Below are 14,898 nucleotides of genomic sequence, written 5' to 3'. Positions count from 1 at the left end.
TATAAGGATAAGAGACAGATAGAAGCGAGAGAATGCATCCTCCTACTCAGCAGCACTGTGTTAGCTCAGCAGACCGTACAAGAGCAGACGAACCTCGAACATAAGAAAGGAAGTTTAATGGAGCCTGCACTTCAAGGGAAATACTCCCATCATGCATCTCTTAAAACCTCAGGAGCGCTTGTATAATAAAAAAAATATAACAAAATGGAAGGGAAAAGTAAGTTGAGTTCAAGGGGGGAGGAGAGCTGGAGTTAAAAAATGCACAAAAAAACGACATGAAAGCTAGAAACCAAATCCAGAGCCAGTGACTTTACTTGAGACCGAATGGGCTGGGTGAAGGCGAAAGGTGAGGGCAGACACCGCAGCTCGGGGAGTGTGTGAAAGGCCGGAGCTTCTGTGCGAGGCCTGCTGCTGCTGCTGCGCTCGGCTATACATTTCACAAGCACAGATAAAAATCGGCATAAAACAGCGAGAAAGAGAAGGGGGAGAGCCACCTTGGCAATTCAAGAAAGGAGGTCAGGTGAGGGGAGGGAGGAGGGGTGAAAGGGGACTGGATATGTGGAGTGGCCACGGAGGCTGTTCTGACAGCAGCGGGGCAGCGGAGGGTGAAGAATGCCGTCTTTTCTTACTCCTCCAGACGTCCTGCCCAGCAACTTCACCCAGTGTGGTAATCAATACCCGTTATTTTCTCCTCTCGGCTTTCCAATCAATAGATAAGAGCGCGGTAAGACCAGCCGGGACAATGGCTCTTTCTTCGGCACCATCTGATGTGGGCTGAATAGCAACCGCCTCTGTGGTGGGAATGGTACAGGAGGAGCTATTGGGTGACATGAGGGACTAGAGAAAAAAGCAGGAGGGGGGTGGAATAAAGAGAAAGAGGTAAAGAGAATAAGATGCTCCAGTCGATCTATCTGATTAAAGCAGAATCACTGGAAGAACACAGCTAATGGCTCCAGAACAACGACTCCCGCTGACCCCCTCATCAAAAGAACAGGAGAAGAAACAGAGAGAAATTACTCCAGCGTCACAAAGCTCCTGGAAACATCTCCATCACGCGGCCAACCCTTAACAGGCCCTACTGTGGAGCCTTTGAACTCTAAGCTGCTATATTTCATTAAACCTGACTGCCTTCTCCCCCGGCCCCAGCTGCCTGTGTCGGAGAAAAGCAGCGTGTGTGTGTGTTTTTGTAAGACTCCCTACAGCTGTCATGTGTAGCTGCAGTGGCACAAAGATCCACTTAGACATTTGCATTTTATTTGTCAATAAACCGGGCAGATGTTGTTGCATTTCTGAAATAGAATAAAAGCTAGCCTTCAGGGAAAAAAAAGCGAATGCCCTTTACTTATTAAGTGTGGCTGTTGTTTAGGCTGTCAGCTCCATACTAAATTGATCACAAGACAAGTTACATCAGGATCCCGCATACTGCCTCAGCCGACACTCTCCTGGGAGAGTAGTATAGTTGATTGATACTTTGATTATACAACAAGTCCCTTTTAATTCAGGCTAAGGATTATCCATAAGGGCTCCATACTTTTCCATACTTCCACAAGCCAGGAAAGGTACGCAGTCCTTATGGAAAGTCCTGAACTTGAATTAATAGAGGCCTTTCATTTAATGTTTTTGGAGTGGCCATGCTGTCTTATTACTGGAACAGTTTATAACCTGCTTTTCCGATGTCTGACCTGGTCGACCACTGTACAGAGAGTTGGGTATTTTCTGTTGAAAGTTCAAAGTCACTATTTTGGGTTATTAATGTTAACTTTCAGGAGCTTTCTCTTCTCTGATCAAAGAAGTCACTCTGGTACATGCCAGTACTTTAGTGACATCGAGATTTGTCAGTGTGGCAGTGTGGCTCATTCTTCTTCTCAAGATTCAAGATTCCTTTATTTGTCCAGAGGGAGATTTGTCTTTCGTTTCATTTTGTTCATTTTACCAGCCGTGACAGCATCTGATGCTAATGGGTTCTCCTTGGGAGTCTGTGTCTGTGTCATCACGGCAAAATGTGGTCCTGGTGACACCTCATGTAGTGGTACTTTATAGTCATATATTAATGTAAGAAAGATAACCGAGTAGTCAAAAGCTGGAACATAAACTTGTTGCCGCAAGGTGAGATCCCCGTCCTTTTTCTCTATCCTCTCGATAAAAATGCTATAAAATAACTAAAATATAAGGAATATCCATAATATTATGGAGAGCGTGTTGAATTTGGCATGCAACTGGTAAAATGTTATGAAGGTACTGATGACTGACTTTTAACACGTGACACCAACATACTAATTCAGTAGCGTAACTTTTCATGCAGATGTGACTCAGTAATTCAGTGGTCCTAAGGAGCGCACAGTGAGTGGCACTCCAGTCGCTTTATCTCACTCCATTAGGCTAAGGCCCGGTGCACACACAGGGGCTGAGTGTGTGCTTAGGGCCACTTATCAGGGGAGAGGCAACAGCAGGGAGGCTGGGCAGGGAGAGAAAGGCCAGAAAGAGTGACAGACAGAGACAGAGAAAGAGGGGTCAGGGGAGAGGAGAGAAATAAAAAAATACAACAAGCCAGGAAGAGAGAAGTAGGGTGAGTGTTAAGGAGAGGAGGGTTGATTTAGAGAGTGGCAGGGAGCAGAGGCTAAGATGGCAGTGAGGCCTCCTTTAACACACAGCTCATAAGGAGAGGAGGGCTGCATGGGGGAGTGAAGGGGGATTAGGTGGGCCCAGGCGGCAGTAACCAGGAATCCCAACAATCTCACACCCCACTCCCTGGCCCGGGCTCAGCCTCAGCCACATGACACACTCAAACAGACCGCTCTCTCTTTCTCCAGTACAGAGCAGGGCACCAACAAGCACCTGTCTATTACTGTCTGTCTAATATGTTTGGAGATGGGCCGACCACTTGGCACGGAGAGGGACATTGTGTGAACGCTCACACATGTTTGGCTGCTGCGGACCGCCCTGTGTATTGTCTCCTATTGTCTCTATTAAACACACACAGATATGAAAGTTTAGAGGGAGTTAAAGATCAAATCCCTTACTTTAGAGTTGTATTTAACCACATACTCTAACAGGGGGGGGGAAAACACACACATTTAAAACTTTCTCTGATTTGTTATCTTTTCCTTGTAAAATAATGAATATACCTCTTCAGAAAAGTCTCTCTTCGGTTGAATTGCACACAATTTGTGTCCAAACTTAGACCATGAACTGTGATTAGAGGTCACAAGTAAGACATTGTCAAAGGCCAAGACAGCGTGGCCGGTATTGTTTTCTCCTTGTGAGCCTGTGTGTGAGTCACGATGAAAAAACGTGGTCTTAGAGACACCTGGAGCAGGAAGAGAAACGGTTTTGAGTGCTATATGTTTGTCGGTCTATGGACAGATACTTGTCAGCACAATATGGTTTTCAGTTGGTACTAACAAAGTTTAGGTCCTCTATCCATTATACTGCACATATGCAACAGATGACAACAGGACAAGAGTAGCATAAATTGTTGTGAACCACTGCTCCAGAGCATTCCTCCTGGACCATCAACTGTGGCGGCCTATTTCATCCTCTACACATAACAAGGACTCTGTTTATGTTGTTTCGTGGTCTCCATCAGTCAACAGTGAGGTGCATCCTGCCACTCCCTGCACGCCTCCCTTTTCTACCTTCCTGCATTCCATGGTGGGAAACAAATAACCATCTGACCTGTGTTTGGCTCACTGTGTACAGTTAACACAGTCGGAGTCCAGTCTGGAGGTGCTGAATGAGATACAGATGTCTTATTAAGTCGCGCCACCATCACTATGAGTTGGTCTGATGTTCAACTGACTGGCAGAGAAGCACAGAGGCCGTAAACAACACCGTTTTGAGCCAGACATGCTGTCACCGGCGGACCAGTGTGTGTTGTGGTCACATCTGCGTGATGATGATGACGACGATGATGATGATGGCTATGCCTGGCACTGAGTTCCCCTCATTTCTCCGTCTCCAGGAACCCTACACCGGCATACAGTCAGAGGATCAGCCAATCTCCATGACACTGGGAAGCGCTTTACACCAGCGCCTTTGTCAACAAGGTCTTTTCAGGAGAGGGCCAATGACAGACTGCGATGTAGCAGGAGTGTTTGGGCAGAATGGAGCGATTCAGATCGGGGCAGGAGGGAGGGAGAGGCTAGCAGAGTAGTGGGTGAGGGAAAGAGAACGCCGGGTGAGACAGAGACGAGACAGAGCGGGGAGAAGCAAGGCGAGACAGACGGAGGGGGTGGAGAAACTGGCAAAGCTCTCACTGACAGCAAATGGGGCCTCTTGACAATCCAGGAATATTGTCTGAAATCAATCTGTCATCGTGGAGCTGTTGAGCCTGTCATTACGACGCGGTACTCGCCCTTTCACAGTGACAATTTGTTCAGTGCTTTCCCAGTTCACCTTACTCCTCGGCTGTAAAAAGGTCACTGCCCTCTATCCATCTCTATCCGCCAGTCTGGCTGACTCTCTCTTTGTTCATCAACTGTCTGCACTGAGCTATACGGTCCTTTTATCAAGGTGACCCGCACAGGAACAGGCAGCTGATGACCAGAATAGACTGCCAACTATGCAGTAAATGTGATAATGCCTTAAAAAACAGTAAACGTGATTAGGAGTCTAAAGTCATGCTAGTGGCTCTTTGAGGCTATACTTTGGCACTGCGGTGCTCTCAGGTAAACGCTAATATCAAGAGTAAATCCACCTTGAAGTCACCCATTGGTTTGTGACCCTGAATCTCTGTCCACACTTTATACAGTCAATTATTCTTACAATTTTAATGCTAGCAAGTTTTGTTTAGCACACTTTCACGATCAGTAGAATGAGAGTGTTAGCATGTGAGAGTGCAAATATTTTCTGATTAGCACCCAATTAAAGCAGTTGTTTGGTCATAAACCTAAAGTATTGGACAAACAGAAATGCTGACCTGAGGAGGGCTCAAGATGAAAGATAATTGGATAAAAGTTTTTGCAATTCAACTTCTTAGGACCTATAATATCTATACAACTATCGTGAAAACCCATCTATAGTATATAATCTATATGGCACCACAGAAAAAGTCCATCTGACAGTTGTGGAGATATTTCAGTCTGGTGGGATGACTGACCAACAGAGCCCTACATTGCCATCCCTGGAGTAATAAGGCTGCTAGCATGGCTAAAATGGCTAAAAAATATACAAAAAGAACAGTCACTTTAGCTCATATTCAATATAGACGCAGACTAACTATGACTGGTGCACTGCTGCCATCTGCCAAGCCTCTAACTCCAAGTACATCCAGGCTTGGGGGCTGATCCAAGGCCCAAACTCACATCCCAGTGCATGAGGAAATCAAATCAGTTTCACTGCATGGTGCAGTCTGGGATAGCAGTAGCTCTGCTATAAAATATGACAGATTATACTTTTTGCTCCTGAAATGATTTTTCCTCCCTTGTCCCATTCCACTCTTCAAGTCAAAGCGGGGACATATTTTTCCATTCATTACAGAGGTCCCCTGAATGAGAAATCAGGGCCTCTTTGCCTCCTCACGTCATCCCCAGTGCTGAGAGATACTGCTGCTGCTGCTGCTGCTGCTGCTGGAAATGGGTGCAAACAGATTCCATCATGACAGCCTATACTCTCGCAATGAAAACTCCTTTTTTGACGTACTGTGACAAGCAATCGCCCTGACCAGACTCTTTATAACCTCAATCAATGGAGACAATGCACATAGAATTTCCAAGGTCGCTCAAAAGAATCGCTAATGAAAAACAAAGTGGAAGCAAAAAAGCCACAAAGCCATGTGGGGTCTCATTGAAGCTCATCGGAGGTGAACTGAAAGACAGGGGGGGTTGAGGAGGGGAGGATGGAAGAAACTTGAAGGAGGGTCCGGGGGTGTGTGTCGTAGGCAGCAGAGGCCTCATTCAGAGCTTGTTATCCCAGCTGTCCCCTGGCTCGGCTTTCTTTAGGCTCAGCCAGCCATCGCTGTTGCCACCACCATAACTTTCAATCAACCTTTTGACTGCAGGATGGCAGGGTGAGTGTGTGTGTGTGTGTGTGTGTGTGTGTGTGTGTGTGTGTCTCAGGACAGCAAGTGATTTTTAATGAAACCCTGAGAGAGAGGAGAAGGTTGAGGAACAACAAGGACAGAGAAAGTTTTTAAAGCGAGGCGTCGATGTCTGATGTAAGATTACAGAGCTGACTGGCACCAAATTGCTTCTCAAGATCCTAAACAGAGGAAAACAATGAAAGACTTGATGGCACAGAGGAATACAAAGAAAAAATAAGAGAGAGAAAGAGGAAACTCATTATCATGTTATATGCAACAGGTACCTCCTGGCAGCCTGATTTGGTTTTCTGATAAGTCAGGATGAGGCTACGAGAGCAAAGACTCAAGCAGGTTGTGGCAAGTACATACAGTAAGATGGGCCAGATAATGTTTCTGCAGACTAAATCAGCCTTTTATTCACTAACATCTCAGTGACAACCGTCGAACTTGCCCTAACCTGCTCAGAAGAATCCTGAAGGCCACCATCACATAAACACAGTACAGATGTTTTTTCGAGACAACAAAAGGTTGTCATAGAACACATTTTGTAGGTTTTCTTCACAAAGGTAGTGAGGCGAGAGATGCCACAAGGAGTCAAGGCCAGAGGAAATGGAGATGAGCAGAGAGAAGTAAGAAAAATGGGAGAGATGTTTTCCATGGACGTACTGTAATATCACTGATTTATATATCATTGAGGTATCAATGACTTTGCAGAGTGCAAAAGTGCAAAAGTTGCACGCAAACTCCTGCACACTGTCAAATTTGACGTTTCTGTACAAGAACCTCGTCAGGCAAATCCTTTTTTCAGTAGCTGCAAGCCTGCAACCAATTACATTCCCAAGATAAATAACAACTTTCTATTCCCTATATGAAAGCAAACATCCCATATATATCATGGAGCTACAGAAGCAACAATATTATACACTGTAAGTGTAAAGGGCACACCAAATTGTTCACATGAATAGTGGAGTTCATATCAAGTGGACGCTGAAAAGTCTTTAAGGCTAAACTGCGTCAAAACAGACAAGAACAATGAAAAACAGCAACAACAGAAAAATACTAAACTTCCTAATCAAAACAAGGTCTTGCAAAAACCAAAAAAGATGTTCAGCGCAACAGTGATCCTGTTTATTTTACAGTCAAAGATTAATTTCTGACAGTGTCAGATTTGTTTTCTCAGGGCGGAGGGGGGGTTATCAGCCAAATAATCAGCTATCAGCTTTTAGCCCAAAACCAAAATGATTATATCACCCTTGAAAAATACACTTTTGGTCAACTAATCTCTGCACCTCCTGGCTTCAGCTGGATGTAGACTCACAGCCCGACTCATAAATCTACAGATTAAAATCTCTGGGAAACAAAACCTGCATCTCCAGTTGAGGGGTGAAAGAGGACAGTAACTGGAATGTCATCATTTCACTTCCTAAAATGACTGAGTGTACATCTGTGGAGAACAAAACGAAGAGGAGGAGCGTGATACAGGAGAAAATAGGAGGAGGAGGATGGGGGGGGGGGGGTGTCTCTCTCTCAACGACTTGGCTCCTCAAAAGAAAAAAGAGAGCGGGACTAGAGAACTGAAGGAGGCTAAGAAAGACGGGTTGCGCAAGACAAACACTTCCCACTGTGGAGCTGAAATGTTATTGTAAGGTCACTTGTAAGGTCCCGGCGAGGTGGACCCTCACCCCCTCCTACAGGCTCACTTCCAGTCCACTCTTTCTCTGGGCCAAGGGTGTAACACAGCAGCCTGAAGTGTGGAGTCTAAACAGTGTCCTGTGTCATCAGATGCTTATTTAACACCAAACAGCTGCCAATTAAATAAAAATCTGTTAAATCCCGGGAGTCAGACCAGGGAAGCGCATAAAGTTGATTATCATCTGAATGGTGACAGTCTGGCACCTCCGCGTGCACTTTGTGAGCAGCCACATGGGTTTTGTGAAGGTTAACGGGAGCAACAGGAATCCTATTTAACTGAACCCAAATTCATTCAGCCAGCAGGAAGAGTGTGTGTGGTCTGAAAACACTCCCGGAGCCAAATGCCCAAACAAAACTAATGAGCATTGTACACACGCAGAGACCTTGGTACGATTCAATAAGACTTTTTTTTCCTCTTTTAAAAAAAGTAAAACGAAAAAGAAAAAGTCTCCTGCATTAGCATACAGCTGTAAGTGACAAATATTGAAAGCGGACAATGCCTTGTTGAAATTCCACATGAATGCCAAATGAAGTGGCCATTAAAGTCAGTCAATGAGGTGAGTGTTGCTCACAGGGATTATATGACCCTGCTAAAGTAAACACCAACTGACCTCCATTATGACTACTTATCACAGCTACAGCCCTTTCCTTTCTTTCCCCTCGCAGGGGTGAAGTCTGACACATTCCTCTCACCGAATGTTTCCTCCTGAACTGACAGGGTCAGCACTGTGTGCTGATAGATGAGGAACACGGATCGCTGTAGTGGCGCTAATATTATTTCCGTGATAGAAACAGAGGGATCATAGCAGCAGGAATATTATTTCCACCTGGTTTGGAGGGAAGGAGGTGGAGTGGGAATAGTTGTTGGTGTACCTCTGAGGTTTTCCAAATTGCTCTGTGCTTCTTGGATGTCTCATTATCATGACTTTTCTCAGGGTAATTTCAGCCTGCTTAATAAAACACATGCATATATTCAGACGCACGAAAGCAGCCTCTCTCACTCTCGTAACTTCTTCTCACGCACCTCTAAATGGCAGTGCCTCAGTAAAGAGAGTCCCCCGTCTGCTGTGAGTTTCTAATATATGGCAAATAAGTCCGGTCTACAGGGATGAGGAGTGTTTAAAATTAATCACTGCTGCTCTGTCCAACCTGGGGGACCACCACTCCAAATAATCCACCAATTGTTCTCCTAGACTCAGTAAATAGGGGCTACGGAGAGTTGAGAAAGGCTGGGTGGGAGTAAAGGTCAGCTCATGCCTTGTTCTAACGACAGCACATTAACTTAACTCACTTCCTTTAACTTTACACTGCTAATAAAGGGGAGGAAATGCACAGAGAAGCAGGCAAAAGAGAAGGGGGACATGTGTCAGAAGGGTGGCAGGCAGCGCAGAGCTGGTGACGCACTGAATGGTCGGCCAGATTAGAGTTGTAGCAGAAGACTAGAAATGTTTGACTCCCCCTGAGTTCCACTGTTTGGTGTGGGCTGAAAAACAGAACGTAACATGAAGCTGATTTTATTTCAGGCACCTAAATGGAGCATTAAAGTGTGACTTGGGAAAAGCAACACAGTCGAGCTTTTTCATCACAATTCTTTCTCCTCTTCTTCCCCCTCCCCAAGTCTCACCAGCTTGGCCCACACCACTGTTACACCTTCTTACTATTCAGGAGCTTTTTAAAAAATAAGAGGACTTTGGGGCATTTGGTTACTGAGAAACTAGCCTCATTACAGTTAAAGGAAATGGAAAACTGTCTTGGAGCCAAATAGCCTTGTGATTTTAAAAGCCCTTGGCATACAATTTATCTCATAGTACCTTCTTGTTATGAAACCCATGATGTAACTCTGCTATAAAATGTATATTTTCCAACAGGGTTGCAGAGCAGTTTGCATGCTCTAAACTTCCCCAGATGGTGAAGCAAACATGTGCAGAGTGAAGTCACATACATGCCCAAAAGGACAAAACTGTATCTGTAGCCTGTTTCTAATTAAAACGCATCCAAACAGTACAATTCAGCGTGTGTGTGTGTGTTCATTGTTAGCCAGTCCCTGTGCATAGCAGAGACACCTGGTGCCTCGCTGTTTCTCCCAGGGTGCATTTCTGCAGATCCATATGTCCAGGCTGCTGCATTCCACAGTTAGTGGAGCCCAGTGGTCCCCGGGCCTGTCACCACATTAGAGGCTCTGCTGGGACACATCACTGAGCACCTCCTCCAGCTGCTGGGGGTGGCGAAGCACCAGAGGGGGGGGGGGCTGGGACGGAGGAAGTGAGGGGTTCCTAAGGGGGGGTCTAAAGAAATAATTCTTGCTTGGCCAGTTGCAAAGTCGTAGCAGTGGAAAGAGTGAGGGAGGGTCCACATGTGCCCGTGTGTGTGTGTGTGTGTGTGTGTGTGTGTGTGTGGCACAAGGGCAGGGGATCCAGGGTCAGATGTCCCCTGATGACTGACAGCAACAGGCTTGAAATCGTTCACCCAAACTCACTGTCTTCTCAGGTGCATTGTTTGAGATAACAGCAGTAAAGTAACACTTCCAGTGTGGTTTTTACCATTTCACACATAAGTCAAAGGCTGCCTGTCCTTTATAATTTAATTCACATTTGTCAAAGATGTCATCATACATTGTTAAATTTTACAGGGACAGTTTTACAGCTTTTTCTGGCCTTGGCTTCACCATAAAAGCACACGCTTCGAGTCAAGACTTCCCAACTGTATTTCACAGGATGTCAAAGTCAAGCTGTTGCGTTTTTGGACTGTAACACAGAACTCACTGTATCACTGCTGCTGCTGCTGCTGCTGAGAGAACTGAGGGATATCTGCACTTCACACATTGTCAAGCATCATTCAAAATCATTACATTCATGCCGCCTGCCAGCTACATATCTGCTTTTTTGTCTATCTGCCTGTGCATCTGTTATCACTTTCAGAGAATTTCTTTTTTTTTTTCAAAAGGCTATAAATTCTTCCTCTTGGCATTAAATCATTTCAGACCCACTGGACCTCCACTCTCCACCATCTCATTCTCCTTCACTGACATCTGTTAATCTATAAACATACAAAATTGCCCGTCTAATCTTATTTAGCCTCAACGACTTGTTTACTTTTGGTTTAGTCGTGCCGTGAAGGCACGGCTGCCACGCTGTGAATGAGGCATTGTCTGCAGACCCACAGATCTAATCTCCCCCTCTAAACTGCCGCCAGCCCCCTTCTACCTCGAGCCCTGATAGCTACATGCAGGTATTGTACCTATCAGACGCCTCTTTAATTCGCTTCCACGCTGAGCTGGAGAATAAAGAGAGCGCTATGGAGCCTGCTTGTTTTGCCAGTGCGAGGTCTTCCGGGGAAATGTGTCTGGCTTTCAGATTTCTCTCATTAAATCCAGAGCATGGTTTCAAGTTTTGCCTCGGTGGGTCTTTGACTCACAGCACTGGATTGCATCAGACATGGTTCAGTAGTCAGTGATGGTGGATGAAATCATTGAAATTGCCTCGACAGTTTATTCATGACCTGCTGACAAGCTCACTGCAAGTTGTCTTTATAAAGCAAAGTATTGATACTGGCACAATAAATTCTTCAGTGAATTGTGGTCAGACCGAGGTCCCCCACTTTCTACACACGCACAAACACACACACACTTACACACTCACACACTCAGGCTGATGTGAGACAGTCTCTTGGCGAGCCACGGGAGAGCTGGACTCTTACACTGACTTGTGTTCTTTCACCCTGGGAAGCTGATGGATGATGTTTGTTTGGTTTAGCTGCAGTGAATGTCCACACACACACACACACACACACACACACACACACACACACACACACACACACGCATATATACACAGCCATGACTGAAACACACACAAACTGGGGGTAGAGGTTGGCTTTTCCTCTCATTCCCCTGCCCCGTGTTGATTTTGGTCTCCGTTTAGAGATTTCTAACTTTTAGTTTTCCGTCTCTTACTTCTCATCGCGAAAGAAACATTAGGAGCCAACTGAGACTTTCTTAATGCTCACAAGAAACCAGCCAGTCAACTTGAGTTTAAATGATCTGGCGTCAGCATCCGGGTTAAAAAACGCAGTATTACTGCTAAAAGAAAGGTTTATGAAACGGTTCTGACCTCTTGCACAGTCGGTCAGTAAAACAGCCTGGCAGACGAGCAGCACAATCTTCAGGATGCCCACACTGTCCATCTTCACGTTCCTCTGAATCTGAAAGACACATGGTGACAGTTACACACAGTGTAGACACCAATCCATGAAGAATAATAGAGCTATCACAGGATTTATACAAAAAATACACCTTTACGGTTCAATTTCACATGCCACTTTAAAAAACAACAACTTTATTATTTAAAATCTAATGTGTTGTATGATATATGAAATGCATAGGTAATGTCAATGGTTGTAATGTTAATTTCGAACCAAGTTTTAAAGTCAGTAAAAGAGTTTTTCTCGTTGGACAAGTATTTAGCTGGGATGACATGGTGGTTCTAAAACTAGACTCCTGGGAGACTCTAGGAGGTCTAATCGAACCCAAATTAAATGGGTTTAATGTCACATTAAAAAAATGTATATATAAATTCCATAGCAAGACATCAAAAATAAATTTGTATCACATGACGACAGAGAGTGATTGTTCGAGTCCGGGTACAGTCAGACACTCAGGGTTGGGGTCTTCCCGGGGGCTTAATGTTGGGGTCTTCTAGGGCACTTTTAAAGTTTAAAAAGTTTAATAAGACATCATTAAATAAATGTTCAGAAAGCTAAACGAGGTTTTGAACCGTAGACTTCGCCTGAAAACGTCTGTTTTACCCAGTTTATCTTTGGTGCCTAACTGTTACAGTGTAATTTGACTGGTGCGTTCACTTGCAGCTTTGTGTGAAGGATGCTGATAAACAGGGACGCTTAAAACAAAAAAAAACCGAGGGAAATGCCACCATAAATGTGTCGATAACATACCTGGGTGTTCAATGAATGAAGTCAACCTTATAGCAGCCTCTTGACAGAAATGTGCTCAGCTAGAGTCCGTGTTGAGTCCATGAATCAAAAGTGTCAGTGGTCGACTTTTCACCGACCTCTAACGGACCAGCGCGCCCTCGTCTCTGAGATAAAATAACAAACTCGAGGCTGCTGCAATAAAACTGAACTCCTCCACGAATCACAAAGTCCCAGAAACTCATTTAGTAGAACTCCCGTCCAGTGTGTTTAGTCCGCTTCGTCCACAAAGTGACTTTTCCACGGTGCGCACGGAGCGGAGACTTGTTGTCCGTCCCCGGAGCTGCAGCTGCGGGCCAATCAGAGGCCGCGGAGGCCGGACACGTTTAACTCTTTATCCCACCAGCAGCAGCCTCTTCATCACAAAGCCTTCATCTCACCTCTGCAACAGCTGCACAGCTGCAATCATGACGCCGCACTAATATCACTATAACATTAAGTCCGTGCGGTTTTTAGGGATTGAATATAAACCGCATGCTTTATGTGAGATTAAAAACTTTGAACAAACTTATTGATGGGCACCACAAACATCCCCACATTATTATTATTATTATTATTATTATTATTGTTATTATCATTATGGTTATTATTATTAAATACTTATCTGCAGAAGTATCAACTGAAGCTTCGTCTAGAATACATTATTTTCTAAATGTTAAGATAAATAAATGTAAATACATGTAGTTCAGACATGTATCTCCCGCTGTTGTGGCTGATAAATGCTATTTTAATGCCACACCATGAGCCGGTGCTGCCACCTAGTGGTCCCTACGTTGACCACCTAGCAGAGCAGAGTTTACCTATTCACTCCTAGTTGTCCAGCTGTTTTCCCCCTCCTCTAATTCAGAACTGATAGCAGTTAGATAGACATCAGGAATTTTGGGGATCTTTGAGGCAAAACGTTGTCCTGTCCTGATTCAGTATTTTTCAGTTTCCATAAAGTTGACATATTTCTAAGAGATGGATATGAGCAAGTTTAGATTTAAAGCAGAGATATCCTGACTTTTGGTATTGCTCAAGCTTCATAATAGGTGGTACACTTTTCTTCAACCTCCCATAATGCTGGAATGTCCAATTTGTTCCCCCTAGAAAGCCAAAACTGAAGCTTGACTGTGTGTCATGTGCCAAAACCAAACACATACTGAATTGGATTGTTCTCTTGAGATGAAAAAATGGTTCTAGCCCAGTTCTCTTCAAGGGTAACTCCAACAAGTTTACACATTAAACTGAAATTTGCAGGTTTTGTGGAGTACTACCGCACATGTGAAAGAAGTAGTATAAAGCCTTTTGTGGCTCCAGAGGAAGCTGTGTGTAAACTGTTACACTGACTCTAGTGATGTCACTGAGTGGTTAAGTTGCAATGTGGGTAATGTAGGCGCTAGGTTTTGAAAAGAAGAATGTGCAGAATATTTAAGGTGATATTTCTATTCTGCTGTATCGATTTTTGCTATTAAACTGTCTATAATGAGTCCAACAGTGTTGTCCAGTGCTAGACCAGTTGACTGCATTTCAAAACCTGGTGGAACTGGTGGAGTTATCTGATATTTAGTGAAATTTTTTGTATTTCTTGTGCTGGACCAGTATTTTGGGATACCCATGTATTTTTCTTATACACATGTAGGACATTCCTTAAATGTTGAGAAATATTTCCTGCTTGGCCATGTTCTTATGGGTGCAGGTATTCTATATTTGGGGAAAACTGTTCCAACAATTTACCCTCTCAAGAACGTTTCAGGCAAATGCCTGTATAGCTGTGATGTGAACAGAAGCCGCAACATTGCAGGGAAAAGCACCTCCTCTGCACCAAGTCTTTCCAGCATCTCAGGTACCATGATCTATCTAAGAATCCCAGAACTGCCATGGCATGCATTCCTTTATGTAGCTTTATATGTTGGTGCCTGGAAGGTTATCCCAGTAATCTATAGGGGACTCTCCCCATAAAGCTGAAGCATTTCCAAGAGATGAATTAAAATCAAAAATCAAAGAAATATCTTGTAGATTCTTGTATGGCTAAGCTTGAAACAAACAAACGATGGGGATCCTATGATTACAGTAAGACAGCCTATAGCAGAGTTTCATTCAATCCTCCATGTCTGGTAAAATTGTAGTAATATAACTTCTATAGAAAGTTCCCCCAGAGCCACTGAATTTTTTACAGGCTGGGGTTGTTAGTCATGACGCATAAACTGATCTTTAAGTGT

General features: G+C 44.3%; 1 protein-coding gene across 1 annotated transcript in view; it reads right to left on the bottom strand.

Moving 5' to 3' along the window:
• The window catches only part of LOC115566133 (fibroblast growth factor receptor-like 1), a 28,299-nt gene extending 15,340 nt beyond the window's left edge, over window positions 1-12,959 (bottom strand). The window contains exons 1-2 of the mRNA XM_030391855.1: window positions 12,662-12,959; window positions 11,821-11,911 (exon numbers count right to left, since the gene is read on the bottom strand). Of these exons, the coding sequence (XP_030247715.1) occupies window positions 11,821-11,893 (73 nt within the window). The 5' untranslated portion in view covers window positions 11,894-11,911; window positions 12,662-12,959. The remainder of the gene's footprint in view (window positions 1-11,820; window positions 11,912-12,661) is intronic.
• Between the last annotated feature and the right edge of the window lie 1,939 nt (window positions 12,960-14,898).

This window comes from Sparus aurata, chromosome 16, assembly GCF_900880675.1.
Source record: "Sparus aurata chromosome 16, fSpaAur1.1, whole genome shotgun sequence".
Taxonomy (NCBI): Eukaryota; Metazoa; Chordata; class Actinopteri; order Spariformes; family Sparidae; genus Sparus; species Sparus aurata.
This window is presented reverse-complemented; position numbering and strand designations above follow the sequence as displayed.